At 41.3% G+C, this 22,166-nt stretch overlaps 1 protein-coding gene across 1 annotated transcript; it reads right to left on the bottom strand.

The window, feature by feature from the left end:
* Nucleotides 1-4,278: 4,278 nt before the first annotated feature.
* LOC308290663 (E3 ubiquitin-protein ligase TRIM35-like) lies at nucleotides 4,279-5,688 on the bottom strand (the record flags this gene model as incomplete). The annotated part of the gene is made up of 1 exon (XM_080732574.1): nucleotides 4,279-5,688. One exon carries the CDS (start codon nucleotides 5,686-5,688, stop codon nucleotides 4,279-4,281), a length of 1,410 nt encoding a protein of 469 aa, XP_080588700.1.
* Nucleotides 5,689-22,166: the final 16,478 nt, after the last annotated feature.

Genomic DNA, 22,166 nt, shown 5'->3' on the forward strand with positions numbered 1-22,166 from the left:
AGTAACAGCCAGCAAGTCACTCCTTTCACGCTGGCAGCAGCTGGGAGAGTTGTCATCGTGCCGTTAAATATCCATGCATTCTCCAATGTTGAACGTCCACCCTTAGGTGCATATCAATATGCATTCCATTATATTGTTATTGTGATTAAGTTGAAATAATAGTTATACAAGTTGTATAATTATTTTGCTGCAGTAATCAGGGAATCACTTTATTACCAGTAAGACGCCTAAGGGCGAGATCGCGCCATGTCTTGGCCATCTGGTGAGTGATGAGATACTTAAATGGTTTCCTGTGGAAATAAGCGTAGTCTTTTCATGGATCTCCTTTTAGTAGACCTTGTACCAGTGAACTGTACCGTCATGAAACTGTACCTTTTCCTATGCAAACTTCTAATAAAGTCTTCAATCAATCAAATCAATGTATATCGGACCAGTTACCCATATATGGAGACCCCTGGTACCCTTAGATATTAAAAGGGATTTGGTTTCCCTGGCATCACAGGGATCTCCATATCTCCATATTTGGTCATGAAGGGGATTTGGTTCCCCTGGCATCACAGGGATCTCCATATATGGGCATAAAAGGGATTTGGTTCCCCTGACATCACAGTGATGTCAAAGCGTGAGAGTCAATCAACAAAAAAGACAAGTGTTACCCATACATACATACAGACAGACAGACAGACAGACAGACAGATACGGTCAAGATGTGACGGTGCTGAGAGTAAACTGCGACCTACAGTCGCAATAATATACAATATGTATTGAATGAGAGAGAAAATAACTATAGAACTTTAAAACTGTTCAAACATTAGCCAAAATGAAAATAGCCGATCTACAAGCTCACAAGTTGTCACAACGCTTTTATTGGGTACCCGTCTTTTTTTTTTCTGGGACCCATTTGAATGACCACCTTTGGACCCCAACCTTCGCTCCCCTCGTTAAAAACTTGCGCTCAAATCAAAATAGCCCCGCTCCCCCCTCCACTCGTATGCTCAGACAGACAGACAGACAGACAGACAGACAGACAGACAGACAGACAGACAGACAGACAGACAGACAGACAGACAGACAGACAGACAGACAGACAGACAGACAGACAGACACACACACACACACTTGTTTATGCCTCAGCCATCATACTCTAGGTGGAAAGAGGGGTTCAAGCCGTTTCAGATGCAATACCAAAATGTGCTTTGTTGGCAACGGGGCACTGTCTTTGGGCTAAAATTGGAACGATACAGAGAATATTAGAGATCCACGATGAGAACTATGTAGAGTCAATCATAATCTTCTCTGCATCGTTCCAATTTTAGTACCCCTTCTCGAGGGGGGGGGGGGGGGGGGGGGGGGCTGGAAGAGACACTGGGAAGACCAAAACAAAAGGAAAAAAATAACAATGTGAAATTCATGTTGGGGCCCCTTTAAGATTGTCTTTTTTGAACAGACCATAACTAAAGAATGGATCATCGTGGTTAAACAATAGGCTATGTGCCCAGCAGTACCCTAAGATCAGTTTACCACGTTGGTCGGCCATAGTTTAATGATTAGAGAAGCCACCTGGGAAGCCTAAGGCTCGAAATGTCCCTGAGCAAGACATTTAACCCCTAACTGCTCCCCCCTCTGCGCTCCTCTGTGGGCAGCACTGAAGCTTAACACTGAAGTTCCCCCTCCCCCAAAATAAGGTCAAAAAATAAAATGTTTGGAATGCCATTCTACAGGTCTTGAGAGCTGCAGCCTATGAGGACATTTTTAAGAACCACTTAGAAACACAACTGTTTAAGCATTTGTGGAATGTCTTAGATCTTTAATTTTTTGTTGTTTAGTGCTTCATGAATGTCTGTACAAAGGCTCAGACCCAAAGTGTGAATGCTTACCGGTTAAATTAAATTGAATTAGTAGTACTTATTCAGATACAGTATGTGCTATAAGTGTGACCAGTATAAAAGGATCTCTGTTTCACTGTCTATGGGACTGTGGAAAAAATCAATATTTGTATTGTTGATTATTCTTTCTTGTTTTGTTTTTCTTGTCGCTCGGCTGTACACACAGTCCTTTTTTTTTCTTTTTCTTACTTTCCTCTAACTTGTAACCACACAACCAACTACATGTTCACCTATAACGCTATAGAGAGCCAGCTGTCGACAGAAAGTGATCTTTGAGCTGCCAGTGCTTTCCTGTCCTGCATTTATATATATGCACTGGAAAGCTCTCTGTTACCCAGGGCAGAGCATCACATCTCAGTGATCTCTCCATCCAGCATGAGAAGTCCATGTTGACCGTTGTTTCAGCTATAGGCTATTTGGGTGTTAATAACAACACAGATAACATGGCATTTGAGCACAGTAAGGGTTACCTATTTTAGGCTTTTCCAAAAACATATGTATAAAAAAGGTACCAATAATCTAAATGAATAATGTATTATGGCCAAAACAGGTCATAATTGCTGTCGGGCAGAAAACTGTTATCAATATTTTAACTTTGTTGTGTTTATTCATAAAGCTCTATCATACTACAGTGACACAAAAGCATCAAAAGTAGCAGATCTCCAAGCTTGAAACGTGGCGCAAAGTGGCGCATTTTGAGCTTGTAGATTTGTTACTTTTGCCGTTTTTGAATTGTAATCCTGAAAAGTTAGTTTGTTTTTGACATAGGAGGTTTCCACCCGACAAAGACCATGTGCAATAATGTTATAATAGCAGATTATTAATTAATTATTATTAGATTATATTATTAACGAAAAATTAAATGATAGTGATAAATGCCCCAGATTAACATACGGTACATTTGCCAACAACTAAAAATAATCTAAAATGGGCGTCCGGTGGCCTACTGGTCAAGGCGCATACCACATACTGTAGGCACCGCCACATAGGCATGGTTGCCGCGGCGTCGCCGGTTTGATTCCCAATCCGGACGACCTTTGCCGCATGTCTCTCCCCATCTCTCTCTCCCCATTTCCTGTCAGTCTACTGTATATACTATCAATAAAGGCATAAAAAAAGCACAAAAAAAATTGACGGGGATTCTGACCGGAATCAATACAAATGATCCCCACCCCTAGTCATATTGCAAAATCACAGAGATGACCATGTGGTTAAAATGTCTCTGGTTTGATTCCAGTCAGAGTCATGTGTTGTATGTCTTTCTACCCTCAGCTTCCTGTTACTCAACACACTAAGAAGACTAAAGGAACACTCACAGTCACACTGTCACATATACACCAACAAAACAAAGTGAATGTCCACAGAGATGAAAGATTCTTCTTCTTTAATGATCCATAGTGAGACAAAAATAAAAAGAGACACTGAAAAGGGTGTAGTGGGAACAGATACATGTTTTGGTTCAAAAAGCATCATCAGTCTGCCATGAAAAGTAAAAACACTCTTGTGTCCTATTAGTAAGAACAAGATAGTCAATCAGATGATCAGTCATATAGGGTGTGCCAAATGTAGTTCTAAGAGCGGCCATTTCTTGGGTAAACACAGCCTTACAAAGGTGTTCTGATTGGAGTAAAGCATTAGTTCTATGCAATCAAACAATTGAAACACCTGTGTTTTGTCCCAAAAGATGGCCGCTAAGGACTACAATGACATAGCCGCTGGCACACACTATTACAGGGCTCAGAATAAACAGAGACCATCACCATGGTTGGTTACTAGAAAAACAGCACAATGCTAAACAATAAACTTAAAAATAAAATTACCCAAAGAAAAGATCATGAATTAAAATGTTTTTGAGATACATGTACAGTATGCAACATGGTGAATAAATATTTTAAGAGTAAACTAGAGGTAAACATATCATATTATAGTAACTCTGACTCCCCAACATTATCATAATTACAGGCCCATTTGGTTCCAGGGTTAATGTTAAATTTACACTCAGATTTTGTAGGTTATATTCATGTCATGTTATGGATCATAACGTTTAGTTCCATTTTACACTTTAAATAAACACTTTTACAGTGTAGACGAGTGGTTCCCAACCAGGGAAGTGTGTATTTTCAGAACATGTTTATTTTAATGATCAATACATTGATTGTGTTGTGGCTTGGATCAGCAGAACTAGCGTTAAAGTGTTAAAGTTATATTATCAACAAAATCCTTATTGCCCAAATCTTGAGAATCACTGGTGTAGATGTTGATGATGACATACAGATAAGAGAGGCACTTGAAGTTGACCATCATCGACCACAACACAATGATATGGATTCTAAAATCAACAGGTATTACTCTTAAAAGACTCTATGGTTTGTTTTCATCCTCATCATCATGTCTAACTATGTTGTTCCAGAGTTACAGTGATCTTCCCTGGTAACATCTTCAGAGAACCACGAGTCTGACCAGTAAAAATGTGCGGAAAGAGTGTGTCAGTGAAAGTGTGTTTAAAGGTGTGTAGGTGTGTGTTAGTATCAGGATCAGAGAAGGACAGCTTTCCTTTTTTCCAGTCGAGCTGGACTCTGATCCTCTGCGGTTTCTGCTTCAATGAGAGATCTGAGACTGAACTAGGAGGATAGTAGTATGCTTTGTATTTACCGTCAGCTAACCCTATTCTCCAGATTTTACCTGCTTTGTCTCCCTTCCTCTGATAGGACTCTGCTAAGACACCTACATCCCAGCATGTATTGTCTCCAACCTCAACATCCCAGCTGTGAGTCCCTGAGTTAAAGCCCTCAGAACCCAAGATATTTCCACAGTAGTCAAACCTCTCTGGGTTGTCAGGAACCTCCTGTTTCTCTCCATGTTTCACACTGGTCAGATCATCAGACAAGGTGTATACTCCATGGGCAGTGTTGGGGTCCAGAATGACAGGAGTGTAGGAGACAATGTCCTTCATCTTGTCCCAGACTCTGAAGGTCAGGTTGCTCAGGTGTTTGGTCACGTCTATCAGTGCTCCTGAGACCGGCTGTGGGTCCTGCAGTGTGAACTGGACTCTTTGCATTGTGGTCTTGTAGTTCTGCAGGAATGAGATGTGTTCAGCTCTCAGCTCCTCCTCTATGGCTCTGATTGTGTTTGAAAGAGTTGCTATGTCTCTGTTTAGACCCTCAGTCTTCTCCTTCATCATCTGACTCTTCTGTTGCTCTTCCTCCCACAGTGCAGCAATCCTAGCATCCTCTTCCTCTTGTAGAAACTGACGCATCTTCTTAAAATCTTCCTTAATTTGCCTCTCTGTGTGCCGAGTCTGGAACTGAATGTGCACTGCTGTTTGTTCATAACCCGTTTTAAATTTGTTAAAGACCTCCAGTTTCTCCTGTAAAGGCTTCTGTGATTTCTGGACTTCCTCCTTGTGATCCAGGGCAGCTTCATCGATGGGTCTGAAACTGTGTTTGGTGTGTTTTTTAGAATCTCGACACACAACACACACTGGCTGTTGACATTCCAGACAGAACAGTTTGAATTTCTCAGCATGCAGACTGCAGAGAACCTCAGACCCTGTTGAAGCTTTCTGGTGTCTCTCCTGTATGAAGGCCTCACACACGTTCTTCAGAGCCAGGTTTCTGGGTGGATCCACTGAATGTCTTGCCTTACAAACAGGACATTCCTTTATTTTCTTCTCTCTCCACCATTCCTGCAGGCAGGCTTTACAGAAGCTGTGGCTACATGACAGGAGAACAGGATCTTTAAAGATGTCACAACACACAGGACAGGAATAATCCTCTTCAGGGCGAGACAACTTGGAAGCCATTTGGTTTCTGAGTGAAGCTACACACTCCTTAAGCCAGGAAATCAGCCAGTCCGTGGTGGTAACGCTCCCTACCTACTAGAAAATGTTCCCTGAAGTTTACTTTCACTGTGAACTGTGGTTGGAGTCCATTCAGCCTACAGAGTCAGCAGCAGGTTCCAGTGGTCTGGGTCAGTATTCCCTCCAGTAGCTGCATGTAGAAAGACAGTCTGTCCTCCTTCAAGTTGTGCTTGATCTGAAGGTGAATCTTATTGTCTGTCTCTGTGTGTTGTCAGTGAGGAGAGGCAGAATAACCAGTAGGATATCATTCTTTCTACGAGTCTGGCTAGGGGTGGAGCTACAGTATGACACTACTGAACAGTTGCAGGCACGCACGCACGCACACACACACACACACACACACACAGGTATGTGGTGTGATGTTTTCATCAGAAGGTATTTATGTAAATTCGGACAAAACCTGAATCTTAGTAATTCTACCTGCTATCAAGTTAGACATGCAGTCCATCCATCCTGGTGAAGACGTTTGGTCCCCGCACGCACACACACACACACACACACACACACACACACACACACACACACACACACACACACACACACACACACACACACACACACACACACACACACACACACACACTAGAAAGACGCCTCAGGGCGACATGCGAGATTACGCCAATTCTTCGCCATCTGGCCAGTGATGTATATCGGACCAGTTACCCATATATGGAGACCCCTGCATGATAGTCAACAATGTTATGTCAAAACATGCCCATATACGGGCATTACCAAATATGGGCATTCCCAGATATGTCCTTAATATTGATGACATTGGGACAGGGATCTCCATATGGGCATAAAATGTATGTTAATTAGAAAAGCCAAGCAGGGTCCCGCGAGGACAACCCTGAGGAGTCGGACAGCTCGAGCGGCGAGGCCGACTCGGCACAAGACATGCAGGATGATTGGATGCAGGCCGGTACTGTTCGCACCGAGTTCCTCGACGCTGCGGGACAGGAGAGTGGGCCGGCCTCCAATCCCTGCGAATTCTGGGAGGTGCTGCGTCAGGGATCTTCATAATATGGGCATAAAAGGGATTCTGGGGAATACCTATGTATGGACTTTTACGTAAGTTATGTCACCTGTGATATCACCTTTGATGTCACAGTGATGTGTCAAGGGAACCAACCCATAGACTGTAAAATGTGTACACGTACACACACACACACACACACACACACACACACACACACACACACACACACACACACACACACACACACACACACACACACACACACACACACACACACACACACAAAATAATCATTCCACAAATACTTGTTTGAAAAGTAGTATTTTAAGTGGTTCTTAAAAATGTCCACAGCAGATTGCAGCTCTCAAGACCGGAGGAATGGCATTCCATACCTTGTTTTTGACTTGTTTTGTCTCGCGGGGCAAGTTCAGTTTTTAGCTTCATCCAGCTGAGGAGGGAGAGCAGTTAGGGGCCAAGTGTCTTGCTCAGGGTTAATTTGAACCTTGGGCTTCCCAGACGGTCTCTCTAACCATTAAACTATGGCCGCCCAACGTGGTACAAGGAATGACCAATAGACTCTGGTCAGCTGATTTTAGGATCCTGCTGGGTATATATTGTTGTATCTGGTCAGTGAAGGGTCCTTGACATCACTATATGCTGCAAAGTGAGGCTCTACTCACTGTGATGGACCAAAGTACTCTACCCCAGTACTTGAGTAAAAGTATAGATACTCCTGGTGAAACATTACTAAACTACAAATCTGCTCCGTCAAATTTGTTTTGAGTATTGTAGTGGTAGCTTTTTATATGAAAGCATGCCTAATTCTAATGTACAGTTGGACACTGAAACAATAAAAACAAACTGGGATGCGTTGTGAGCTTGTAGATTTTAATTTTCCTTTTTAAATAGGGCTTCAACGTCAAAGTGTCTCTGAGCAAAACAGCTCCCCCCCCCCCCCCCCCCCCTCTCTGTGCTCCTCTGTGTGCAGCACTCTGGTTTTCAACTGGGTTCCCCGCAGGACGAAAAAAGGTCAAACACAAAAAGTTAAGGAATGCCTTCTACAGGCAGCCTATGTGGAAATGTAAGACCCACTTAGAAACACAAGTTTAAAGTGTTTAAGCAAGCATTTGTGGAATGTCTTAGATTTGTATACTGTGAATAATGGCTTAAACTATTACAAATACAATTGGCTGATGAGATCATGTAACACCCCTTAAATTAAATAGGTTTCTGAAAAAGTATGTGATGTATGTAAATGTAACGAGTATAAAAGGATCTCTGTTTCACTGTCTATGGGACTGTGGAAAGATATAATATTTTGGGAAGCAGGTATCCCACATGATCTCTAAGATCTGTACATTTACCACCCCATCCTAATATATTCATTTTGGGGTTATACCCAACAACTCATCATATAAATAATAATGTCAAACCACTTATAGACATTTGTTTATTAAAATGTTTGATAGCCCTTAACTGGGAAAACATGAACAGGCCGAATATTGGCCTATGGCTGCGAGAAATGTCATCTTCTCTAACAATGGAAAGGATCACTTAGAGGATCACTAAGAGGTTTGGGGACCATTTATGGAATATGATGAGCAAAGTGATAAAGGTCAATCAGGTCAGCTCCAAGTGCGCCCCATGGGATCAGACTTTTGTATGGTGTTGTGTATCTGTTTTGTGAGCATTTTTGGAGAGCTTTGATTAGCTTTTATTTTTACTTTTTGTAGTTGTTTGATGTTTGATAATGTACTGGTCTTTTGTTTCTCTGTTGTGAAGGTTTAGAAATCTCACAAGGATCGGTATTTCAGATAGTCAAAGATATATTGACCCTCAATACCCTACAGGTCAAACTACTTCTCCAAAGTGAGTGAAACAAACAGTGTCTTAGGCCACATTCACACGGGCACATTTGATTGCGATTAAAACAAATCCTGTAGCGTATTGCTGGAAAATGTGCATCGTTTGGGCATGTGTTAAGACACGTCCGTATTCTTTTGCGAATCAAAGAAACAAAAGAAAATCCCCCAAAAAACGCTCTCTGTGCCAAATGGAGACGCTTTACGCGCTGAGCAAGGAGAGAGATAGAGGGAGGGCGAGACGAGAGGCAGGGAGAGGGAGAGAGATGTTGACGTTCTCCTCTTCATAGACATTCATATCTTGCTAATTGGATTTCCCGTGGACAGACGTGGTCTAAGTGATTCCTTGCTGCGGGTGAGAAAGTGCAGTGTGAGCGCAAACGCATTAATTAAATATGCAAGAATGTTGCAACTTCACCCCTCCCAATCGCACCGACTATACCGAATTATATGTGAGAATGTGGCCTTAATCGGAGTGTATTTATGGGAAAACAGGAATGGACACACAGTGCAAATTGCAAAGACTGCTTAAACTTAGCCACACAGGCAGTCAGGCACACATGCACGCGCACACAAAGAAACGCTATCAGTAGATATGTCATATCATGGTTTTTATGAGTCTGGCAAGGGGTGGAGCTACGGAATGACACTACCGGACAGTTGCAAGGTACGCACACACACACACACACACACACACACACACACACACACACACACACACACACACACACACACACACACACACACACACACACACACACACACACACACACACACACACACACACCTGCAGTTTCCCCAAATTGCACCCTTCTGGTTGCGATTAAAATGTAGCAGTTAAAAACAAAGGTAATATATTACAATCTAACTATAAATTAGCCAAATGTGTGTGTGTGTGTGTGTGTGTGTGTGTGTGTGTGTGTGTGTGTGTGTGTGTGTGTGTGTGTGTGTGTGTGTGTGTGTGTGTGTGTGTGTGTTTGCGTACGTGTGTGTGCTTACGTCATCCAATGGGAAAACCCTGGTGATCTCCATGCTTCATGTTTTTGTAGCCCAGTGGCAAATATGCCTGCAGAAAAAGCAACCCGAGGTGTTGTGGATTTAAGCGTAATGTGTTATGTAGACAAACTAGTCTCACACACACACACACACACACACACACACACACACACACACACACACACACACACACACACACACACACACACACACACACACACACACACACACACACACACACACACACACAAAATTAATGAAAGCTAAATAGTAAGACAGATTACAACTAGTGTACAAGCATAGTGTAAAATGTACACAGATCAAAGTTCATATGTATTCAGTCTTCTCTGGTTGTTTTAGATATCAGCTATTCGAATGGGCTACAGGAAACACCGTCAAGTTTTTTTGTGCTCAGCCAGGTATGTTATCAAACAGGTACAGTATGTTGTGTGATGTCCTCATCAGAGGCGGTTTATGGGAAGTACTGCGTGGGCATGATGCAATGCAAACTATGACTGCGTAAACCCTGGGACACAATGTAATAATTGTGCTATAATAATCGTAAAAAGCTTTCAACCTATCTCTACGACCTAAAATCCTGTAATGCTACCCCTCACCACAACCTGAACCTTCGTCAATTGTAAGGCAAGACCAGGCAGTTCATTTGTATACTGTAGCACAACAACAAGACAATTCATTGTGCTTCAGACAGAACATAAAGCAAACGGGAACACAATTATATTAGCCATGAACAATTAACATTACTATTTTCGAAAAAGCTTTATGGAAACCTAGCTATTGTCATTCAAATATTATACAGTACAAATACGTAATTGTGTTTTTTGGCATTGAACACAACACTAATAAAAAATAAAACAAAATCTGTTTGCCTTATAGGCTTAAAAAATCATTTAAAAAAATTGCAAAATAACGGAAATATACAAAGAAATAACTGCCAATGACTTGAAACGAATAGTTAATAATGTACTATGACCGAAACAGGTCATATATTGTTGTTGTTGGTCAGAAACCTCTTATCTGCATATGTTAACTTATTTGTGTTTTTTTTTATAAATCAACACCCTACTTGATCATCCTACAGCGTCACACAAAAGCACCGACAGTAGCAGATCTCCAAGCTTGAAACGTGGTGCTATGTGAGCTTGTAGATCTACTATTAGGCCTACTGCTGTTTTTGAATTTGAATCATGACTAGTAAGAGTTTGACATAAGAGGTTTCCAACCAAGAGAGACGATATGCAATAATTGTACCTTCAAAATAAAATAAAATAAAGCGGAAATATTGAATTTAAAAGTCACAATGAAAGCATTTGAATGAAAGTGATAAAAGTGCCCCAGATTAGCATAAATTTGCCAACAACTAACAATAATAGAAAATGATTGATTGTGGGATTGATAAGGAATCAGACCTATAAACAGGATCGATAAGGGGACCAAAATCGATAAAAGTGAACGATCCGCATCCTTGTATTACAGAATGATCTCAGAAGAAAATTAGGTGCACTGATTGGTGAAAAGTCACTAGTTGGTAAAAGGTCAGAGAGGAAAACATAGCTCAGTCAGAGTCATGTGTTGTATATCTTTCTACCCTCAGCTTCCTATCACTCAATACACTGAGACTATCTCTCACACACCAATATACAGCAACAAAGTGAATGTCCAAAGAGGTTTGGCAGAATATTATTCTTTAATGATCCATAGTGATACAAAAATAAAAAGTCTTAACAAAAATAGTGTAAAGTGGTAGGTGTCGATCATTAGGATGACGTGAAGAGCAAAAGATAAAAATAAACAAACAAACACACGCCTGTCATCACCTTACCTGTAACTTTCACTACTCCCAGAAAAAAAAATCGATATTTTTCCCCCGATCTCCGATCTTATAAAAATGACCATATCGGCGGCCGATTCCGATCACGTGATCGGGATCGGGCAACACTAGTCTGAATCTGTGTTTGGTGTGTTTGTGAGGCTTCCCACAGACAGTCAGGCACTAAGTTGAGTGAGAGTTGTGTGGGGGAGGCGGGGGGCAGAGACCACAGAGCACCATCCAACAAGCACACAACACACACTAGATTTCAAACCACTAGACTTCCATCCGGAATGCATTGTGCTGTCTCTGCCCCCCGCCTCCCCCACACAACTCTCACACAACTTAGTGCGTTCCAGTGTGAGTGCAGCTTTAGAATCTCACTATGACACTACTCAATGGTTCACTAGGGCTCCCTACAAACAGTCAGGCACTAAGTTGTGTGAGAGTTGTGGGGGGGAGGCGGGGAGCAGAGACAGCACAATGCATTCCGGATGGAAGTCACATGGTTTGAAGTCTAGTGAGAGTCCTGTGGTTGCACAGAGCACCATCCAACAAGCACACAACACGCACTCAACAGGCACAGGGACAGTTGTAGGCAAACATTAGAGGGCAGACAAGCTGCACTTGATGAGACAGAAGGGCAGGGTTCAACTGCCAACCAATAGGGCAGAAAGGCCATGATGCAATCCCACACAGCTGTGTTCACTTGTAGTTTGTACTCCACAGCAGCAGAGTCTGTCTGCACTGCAGTGACATGAAACCTCCATTTCAGAACGAAAAATATTATAAATAAATTAAAGTTAGGTGTGTGTCACAGTAAGCATTCGACAATAACAATGAATATTACAAATATTTCTTTACATGGTGACAGTGATGCCTACACAGATGCAATTGATTGAATGTGCTATTCATAATAAAATGTAAGCTTTATACAGTGGTGGAAAAAATACTCAAATTCATTGCTTAAATAAAAGTATCAATACTGAAACATACAAATACTTTGTTAAAAGTAAAAGCCTGGAATTCAAAATTTATTGAGTAAAAGTATTAGCGTTGGCATTAGAATGTACTTCAAGTGCCTAAAGTAACTTTTTTAAATAGCAGATCTACAAGCTCACAACGTGTCGCATGGTGGCACGCTGTGAGCTTGTAGATCCATTTTACGTGTCACCAAAAAGCAGCAGGTACTCTGCCTTCACCCGATGACACCTCCAAAAGAACTACATGGCCAAATACCATATCTGCTTCCTCCGCAAAGCATTGTGGGAAATGTATAATTTGACACACACAGAACTTTGACTGAACTTCGTGCGTTCCAGTGTGAGTGCAGCCTGAAAGGTGCACGGGTGCGCACGCACACACACACACACACACACACACACACACACACACACACACACACACACACACACACACACACACACACACACATTCTCACATAACTTAACTTCTTAGGACCTCTGACTAATGCTGAACGTTTTAGGACCACCCTTTCTAGACATTGTAGAAACATATGCTTTACACCCCTGAACATGAAAAAAAATCTATTTTAATACTATCACCGCAGATTTAAAGAAGGGAACATTCTAGACATTGTCATTTTTACTGTACTTGTTAGGACCACTCTTTCTAGACATCGTAGAAACATATGCATTACACTCCTGAACATGAAAAAAAATCTATTTTAATACTATCACCTCAGATTTAAAGAAGGGAACATTCTAGACATTGTCATTTTTACTGTACTTGTTAGGACCGTCTAAAAAAGGGGGGGAAAAAAGGTAAAACTTTTTGTTAACTTTAATGTATCGTCTCTTATGAGCTTAATCAAATATACTGTATAGAATGAATCACCCGTTTTTAATGTGATAGAAATAAAAACAGCTTTAGTTCACTTAACCAAATAGTTTTAATCTATCCTCCAGATGTAGTTTGTCTTGGAGGGGGGGAAACATACTGCAAAATCTCCATGGCCATATCAGAGGGTCGCAACACAGCCCTATCTAGACCTAGGAGTAAAAGCATTAATGTAGACATGAGAAATCAATGCCTCAAATGGCAGTACAGTTTAGCAGTGGTGTAAAAAGTAATCAAATGTTTTAGTAAAAGTACCAATGGCACCAAAGGCCTGTTTTCAAGATGTTACTTGAGTAAAAGACTTTTGTATCAAAATGTAAAGCACAAAACTAAAATGTTAAAATAAAACAGGTTATACCTCTTGTGTAGCACTCGTTTTCTTTTTTGAATTTTGACTGCATAAACCTATACAAATATTTCAAGATTGTTATATCAGATGTCTACTGCGATGTCCGTTTTATATACTGTACACATTAACATGGCATCAAAACATCTCACAACTGGCATTTAAAGAAGGAAGCATACTCTGGAGTGTGAATGTATATATCTATTGGCCTGAATGGTGGACTGCGACATCTACTCCAAAAAACACAACTGCAGTTCCATCAAAACTTTATCCTGCACGTGTGCACAACCCGACTGAAATACAATAAGGCCTTTTCTACGGCTAAGAACTGGTTTGGTTCTTCGGGGATGAACCAGTGGTGAGTGTTTCCACCGAGAACCAAGTTGGTTCCGAACTGTAAAAGTTGGTTCGGGATTGGAACCACAAATTCCTTGTTTTTGCAGTGAACCGTGGAACTGAAATGGGGACAACGGTTCTGGTTCAATCTGGTGGAAACGCAAGTCTGTTCCCGGCCGGTTAACAGAAACGAACCAAGGTTCGGTAACTGACACCGCCATCATTGGCCTGATTACAGATAATAATGAGAACTGGCAACTGAGAGGAAGCGAGAGACTTGACATGGCGGTGTCAGGATAACAAAACAATCAAAGAAAAAAAAGTCAGACACATTAGAAATGTCAAACAGACATAAGACTCCAGCACAAAAGGTTTATTCAGAAACATTAATTCACAACCCCTTAAATCATACATGGGCAACTGGTGGCCCGGGGGCCACATGCAGCCCCCACCTTTAGTCAATGCGGCCCTCAGGTCAGAATACTGAATATATTATTGATTTCAGCAGTTACAATTGCAAACATGAACTGCTTAAATTCTGTCTATATTAGTAGCTTAATGACCACTAGTATAGTAGTATTAAAATGTATTTTTTATGTCCAATGTATTTGTAATCAGGTTCATAAAGTTAACATGAGTATATAAATACATGCATTTGAAATTAAATCAAAATGTTACATTTCAGGATTCCAATTAAGAAATAACTAAAAATAATTCAGGATTCCAAATTATATTATATCCAAAAATAGCCGATCTACAAGCTCGATCTACAAGCTCAAAATGCATCGCAGCGCGATGCGTTTTGAGCTTGTAGATCGGCTATTTTTGCTCGATTGTATGCAATACTAGAATGGCAAAGTAGGATGTAGCAATATGCAATGTGGCCCTCTGGAGTGAAGGTGGAAATATAGTGGCCCTCGCCATCATCAAAGTTGCCCACCCCTGCCTTAAATTAAGAGAGACTTGGACGATCCGAAGCAAAGCAACAGAACCCCCATACAACTTCTTCCCACAATATTTTTAACCACAATGACGGTGCCTGAACAATGCAAAGCATCATGAGAGAACACATGTAAGACTGCGATTCTATTCGTTTAAGTCAGGTCGTCCAAAAACATTGCCAAACTGGTGGTACTTCTAGCAACAAAGAGCCAATGTCACCAGTCCAAAGGAAAAAAAAGGGAAGACCAACAGTAGACGTCCAATTCATACTGAAGATTCAGACGAAGACTGCAATTCTGTTCATCTAAGTCAGGTCATCCAAAAAAATGGCGAAAAAAAATACCATCAGAAGAGACACTTTTGCCTTTTTTGCGGCGAACCACAGGCAAAAATAGCTAGACATATGGAGCGACGGCATAAAGAAGAACTGGAGGTGGCTAATGCACTCATGTATGCCAAGAAGTCGAAGGAGAGGAAGGCTCAGCTGGCCCTGCTTAGAAAAAAAGTTAATCAGGCAAATAACATTGAAACTATCAAGGAAGGCAAAGGGGTAATGGTTCCTTGTAAACAAGAGAGCGATGCGAAGACAAACTTTCGTCATTATGCACATTGTATAGGGTGCGGTGGTTGTTATAAAAGGAAGTTCATGTGGAAGCATGCTAAACGCTGCACACTAGCCCGGGAGATTCGCAGTACAATGTCTGTAAAGACACGAATCCAGGTTCTCTGTGCTGGTGGTCAACCAGTACCTAATACTGTGAGGAAGAAGCTATGGAATCTTGTTAATACAATGAAGCGGGATGACATTTCCCATGCTGTCAAAGGAGACGCATACATTCTGAAGGTTGGAGAAAAATTGTTTAACAAACAGCGTGACACTCCCACACAATCTAATAATGTTCGGCAACTCATGCGGGGACTGGGGGATCTGCTGATCCACGGGCGGACGATGACCCCCGTAAAAGAGGTTAAGGATTATGTCCATCCACAACATTTTATGCACTTTATCGGTGCTGTCTATGCAACAGCTAAGTATGTAGAAGAGACAAACAGATTTGGGAAACCCTCACTGGCATTAAAGTTAGGAATGCACATGCAGAAAGTAGCTGATGTCTTAGAGGCTGAGGCCCTTTCGTCACAGAACAATGATTTGAAGCAGTCTGTCCAAGGATTCAGACAACTGTACAGTCTTTGGTGGAATGAACTCGTCTCTTCTGCTGCTCTTGAAGAGCTTAAATGGAACAAGCCTAAGATACTTCCGTTGGCAGAAGATGTAAAGAAAATTCACATCCACATGAGTGAAAAGCAGAAACACTTCTATAATGAGCTTTTGGGAAACAAACCCATGACTGAGAGAAAAATAATTTGGAGCAATCTTGCCAAAGTCACTCTGGCACAGGTGATCCTTTTCACCGGTTGTTGGTTCTGACTCTGCCTCAGTACTAGATTCTTCCGAAGCCCTTGGCTTGTAAGTGCGGTCACTCCCATCGCAGGTAGTTTCAGAGTCCATGTCTTCGGTCAGCTACAACAGAAACACAGATGTTTGTTACCGCAGTTACATAAGTCAAGAAGCAGAAACATTAACAACCTTTAAAAATATTTAAGATCTTTTGAAGTGGGGATGTAGATGAAGCTCATCCATAGCCAATGTTTTTTTTACTACCTACAGTAAAAGGTGTACAGCCAATTTGGAGAGTCAGGCAACAGGACAGGGATGGAGTCTTGGACAAGCAAGTTCAGTAAGAGATGCCATTCCATCCACTGAAACCTTCCTCAGAATCATATTTGTAAGATATTTAGTTTAGTAAGATATTTAGTATCTTACTCAAATTGCCCGTCCGACAAAATTAAACCAAATCTGTTTGACTACCTACTACCTACTAACTACTACTGCAGACGGGCAAAGCTTAGAGTATAGATAAGTAAACCGTACAACCATACTTCAAAAGATCTGAACTATCCCTTAACTGTTCTGCTGCCCTTGACGACGCTCACCGTCAGTGAAAGGGTTAACACCATGGCGCGGTTGACGGCGAGGACTGTCAATCTTACTGTATATACAGTAAAGATATTATTATCTATATTATATAGATGGTAACTGAGCTGAATGAAGTAAATGAGTTCAGTACCTTGTGCGCTACGCTGCGTCCTCTGCTGCGAGTCCTAGGCCGGAACCTTGAGCGTCTGTGCGGCCGGCTCTTGGCACTGGTTCTGTCCTCGCTCTGAGTACTGCGACTGGACACTGACCTTGACCGTGAATAGACACTGCGGCCGTTATCCCTGTACAATTGACAATGTAGGCATTAGAGCAGACACTTTAGTGCAGAACAACTTACTACATGCTATGGTAATTAACCCATTTAGGCCTAGAATTATTGACTGCTTTAACCAGTGAAAAATAGCAGATATACAAGCTCCGCGCTGCGAGCTTGTAGATATTTAAATCATAAAATACTGTGAAAATAAAGATAAACGGCTTTGGTTCATTATACCAGTTTCAATTACATTTTATGTGTAGTGCAATCCACCTCCCCAGATGGCTATCTTGCACACTTTACAGAAAGTCTCTAGGTTATCATATTGGAAAATCGCAGATTCACATATGAAATCGTGTGGTGTGTACCTGGAGCCATCTCCAGGACTGAAGCTGCGGCTTAAAGAGCGCCGGCGGCTGTTGACACTGGTTCTCTCCTCACTCAGTCCCTTAAACCAGGAAACTGACCTGGAACGTGAACGGCCACTGTTTGTCTGGTCCCTGTACAATTGACAATGTAGGCATTAGAGCAGACACTCACTCCTAATGCAGAGTGACTTAGTACATGCAGAGGAAAGTAAAACAATTAAGCTAAAACATAAGTAATCATAGTCAATGTACAACTACTGCTAACCTGTCTTTACTGGGGCTGCATCTCTTAGGGGGACCATTGTTGTGGCTGGTGGGCATCAATACACCCTTTCTGTAATGACAACAGGTTTTAACGTTAGCGGTGAAAATTTATTACAGTGTATCGTGACACAAATGCATGGTGTAGTGTTACTGTGTCACTAAAACACGTTTTAAAAGTCTGGAATAAAGTAACTTGTTTAAGAAATCAGCAGTCTGTACTGTCACTGTACTATTGCAGACCCCCAGTTGAAAACAAGATGGACCTCCACAAGAGAAGATTTACGGCTTAAGCAGTGATTCTCAAGCATTTTAATTTGCCCCAGTTTGAAATCCATTGAGCTACGGACCCCCATTTAATGTAATTTCTATCTCTGTGACTCTTATTTATTTAGTATAATCAATTTGAATGTAACTTCGAGTGTACAAATGGAACCAAATGGACTCACGGTTCCATTCCATTTGCACACTCTCAGAGTTACAGAGCGATAAGGTTCCATTTGATTCGTAACTATCCATCTATCTGGGGCCCCCTGGACCCTACTTTGAGAACAATGTGGACACAAAACTTTATCCAGGGGTTCTAGAGAGTTACTACAGGGGCCACAAAATCTTTGTGTGATGTAACCTTTTTACATCTACCCCTTGTACCCTAGCGTCCCTCCCTATTCTGAGGGGAAAATTTGCCATACATATAGAAAAGATCTACAAGCTCACACTAGTGAGAGGCGTTGGGCCAGCACTACTACAACGACATGTGTGTACCTGTTCTGTAGGTGACGAGGGGGGGCGGAACCAAGCAGCCCGCCGGTCAGCTCGCTCCCTCCTCTAGGAGATGCAGATGTCTGCACAGAAAACAAATGCAACTGTTGACAGGGGTCACCAACATGTCCGTACGTGGACAGATGTGTCTGTGACAAGACTTGGCCTCGTCCGAGGCACAATAATAAAAATCAAGACATTTTCTCCCAAATATGTTATAGCCAGACTGATGCATCGTGAGTGTTTTGAGCTTGTAGATCAGCTATTTACACTTTTTGTATTAGTCACTTTTTTGGTCAATGAAAACTGGTCACATTTTAGTCTAGTTTTAGTCATTGACAATAAAGGGTATGGGTTGTCATTTTACAATAAAAAAGCAAGATTAGCAGATCTACAAGCTCATCACAGAATCTCACTTTGCCACCCAACTACTAATGAATGCATTCCAGATAAGATGCATGTTCTGATTGAGTTTGCATTTATATATGTTTATATGTATGTTTATTCATATGTACTTGTAGAACTGGAGAGCTTCCCCTCCACTAAACCCCTGCTCTCTACAAGTTGTAACTCTGACAGTGTACAAATAGAATCAAATGGACCCTAATGGGTGCATTTGGTGCCATTTCTACACTGTCAAGAGTTAAGGGGAGACCTTGAAATGTTAAGTTTGAGAAACGTTATTTAGGGCAGTGGTTCTAAAACTTGAGGTCAACCACACACAAACTGCAACATCAGATAGCAACTAGCAGCCTAATTGCCATACACATAGGTTAACATGGTTGAGATACTATTAGGAAAATAAATGCCTTTACAAAGTCCATTTCACTCCAAACAACATGAACACGGTGGCACTGTGAATATAGGTACATAGCAAAGCCTTCTAGGTGGATTCCATGCACACAGTAACAATAAACAGCTTTTGAAATCTCAACCAAAAATGACAGTGAAAGCAGTGCTTTGCTATCGCAATGCAACCTAAACACACTGTAACTATATGAACACAAGCACAACTCATTTTGAACAGTTGCTCATGATTGCAGGGAGCATGGTAAAACTGAACGTTTGTCCCAAAAGTTGTGTTTCATTACTGCTAAGTACAGCGTGCTGTGTATGCCAATTCAACAGCATGGAGCCAGCTTGAATGAAACACTTTAAACACGTTGTGGAAACGAACATTAGGCACAAATTGATTGCACTTTCAATTTTTTATTCATCTTACCTTACAGCTGTCCGGCAAAATGTTTTCTTTGTTGACTGAATAAAACACACAAGGCATCATGTTGTCTGACGAAAAGAACGCTGTGTTTGTGTGACTGCTCAGTGCTCACTCTGCACCAGCTGCTTCTACACAATCAACTCGACAATGACGGTGGGGGAGGGGAGGTATGGGCTGCTGCTCAGTGCTCTGTCTGCGCCAGGTGCTTCTACCACACAATCAACTCGACACTGACAGTGGGTGGGGGAGGGGAAGTATGGGCTGCATGCAGGCTCGCAGAGAGACAGCCAACACTAGAGATGGGATTTATGGCTCTTTGAAGTGAGCCGTCCTTTCAAAGAGCCGTTCAAAAGACTGGCTCATTTGAGTTACTAGTTACTTTGTAGATTTTGATTATAATAATTACAAATAACTTCAACCCTATATACATTTATTTCTGACATACATAGGTACATACCTGCCATTTGAAAATAGCCGAACTACAAGTTCAAATGATTTTTCTACATTTTACTCATTGGAAAACCTGTGAAACAGGACATTCTGCATAATAAATACTTTCTACTATTGGTACTTTGTAGGCTACTTTAATTATATTTTGATACCTTCTACTATTGGTACTTTGTAGGCTACTTTAATTATATTTTGATACCACTTTTACTCAAGTATATTAACATTCCAACCTTCTACTTGTGCACCACATGTTCATTAGAAAGGAACGGTTCCCTATACTGCGAACCGGATCCCATCGTTCATTTCAAAGAGCCGTTCAAAAGACTCGATTCGTTCGCGAACGTCCCATCTCTAGCCAACACCGTTTTTTCTTACCAGTTGGTTTTAAGACATGGTTCTCAAACCTTTTGGGTCAAGGCACCCCATAAATAGTTGTTTCAACCAAGATAATACCCTTTTTGGTTACTTGGAACTGACTGAAAATGACTTTGTACTTCAAGTTTAAAAGTATGTAAAATAATACTGTCCATAATTATAGTCTAGTATCCAGGTATGGATCCCATGCACCTAAGAGGAACATTTTTTCATTCATTTAGTGGCAGGACATACATTTCTCTGTGTCAATGAGTGAGTAAAATAAATAAACAAGTCTGCATTTCTCAACACAACAACATTATTCTGGTTGACTAAAGGAGTACATTATGCCAGTGGTTCTCAACCTGTGGGTCGGGACCCCCAGAGGGGTCCCCAAATTATTTTTGGGGGTCCCCAGTAGTTTAGCTAAATGTTAACATTGTTTTCTCACTCAAAAGTAAACAGACCAACATACAGTAGTAGTAGTAAGTGTATAGAGGGTATCTGCACATTTCTAAAGTGACAATTTAAGGACTTTAAAGATCTTTTTAGTACCTCTGGTCAAACATTGGTCAAATTGTCAAATATTAGGGAGAAATTGTGAAAATAGCCGATCTACATGCTCACCACACATGCTATTTTCAGAATGGAATAGATGGGGTCAAACTAAACGTAATGCCAACTCCTACAATTCCAAGTGCTCGTCACGGTGGGGGGTCCCCCGTTCAAATATGATTATTTTGGGGGTCACGGCCAGAAAAGGTTGAGAACCACTGCATTATGCTACCAAAATGAACACATCAGCTGGTAGAAATGTGACTATTGGAAGCTACTTAGCTCCAGCCAAACAATGTAGGAGCCTGTGACAGATCACAGGACACCAGTCTGTGTGTCATGTGCCTACAGCAGGGGTGCCCAAAAGGTAGATGGTGATCTACCAGTAGATCACCAAGGGTGTGCAGGTAGACCACATGACATGCCTCTAGAAATATATAATTAAAATATAAAAAGAAATGGTCAATATGACATCAAGAAGGCCTGTCAGCTCCCTTCATAGCTTCTAAAGTAGGCAAACCTCCAATGCAATGCTTTGTTCAAGAGTCAGTAGCATTACAAAGAACCCCAAATCCTACCACTTCCATACAGAATGGGATGAAGACATTTCCCCCAGTATTTCCCATTTATTTCCCCCTTACAGTAAGTTTGTTCGTCTAAAATGTAACGCCAGTGCTGCTATTCCAAAGCCCCCCTCAGGCCCTCAGCTGAAACATTTTGGATGGGTAGATCATGTTGAGCTAGTCATTTTAAAAGTAGATCTCACGTTAAAAAAGTGTGGGCACCCCTGACCTACAGTATATTATACAGGAGAATTGATAACCCTGCACTCACCTCCATTTGTATATGTTGTTATATGTTATGTTTGTTATATGTACATGAGATGACTGACAAGAGTATCACCCACAGAGCAACCAGTGTAACAATCATTTAACTTTCTGGACAGGTCATCCATATATAAAAATATATAAATTGCCTAACCACATTACTGACCTGGAAAGGCTCAGAGATAGAATTGCCCCATTTCACTTGAAACGTCTGCTGT

Source organism: Nannobrachium achirus (assembly GCF_963921795.1).
Source record: "Nannobrachium achirus genome assembly, chromosome: 9".
Classification (NCBI taxonomy): Eukaryota; Metazoa; Chordata; class Actinopteri; order Myctophiformes; family Myctophidae; genus Nannobrachium; species Nannobrachium achirus.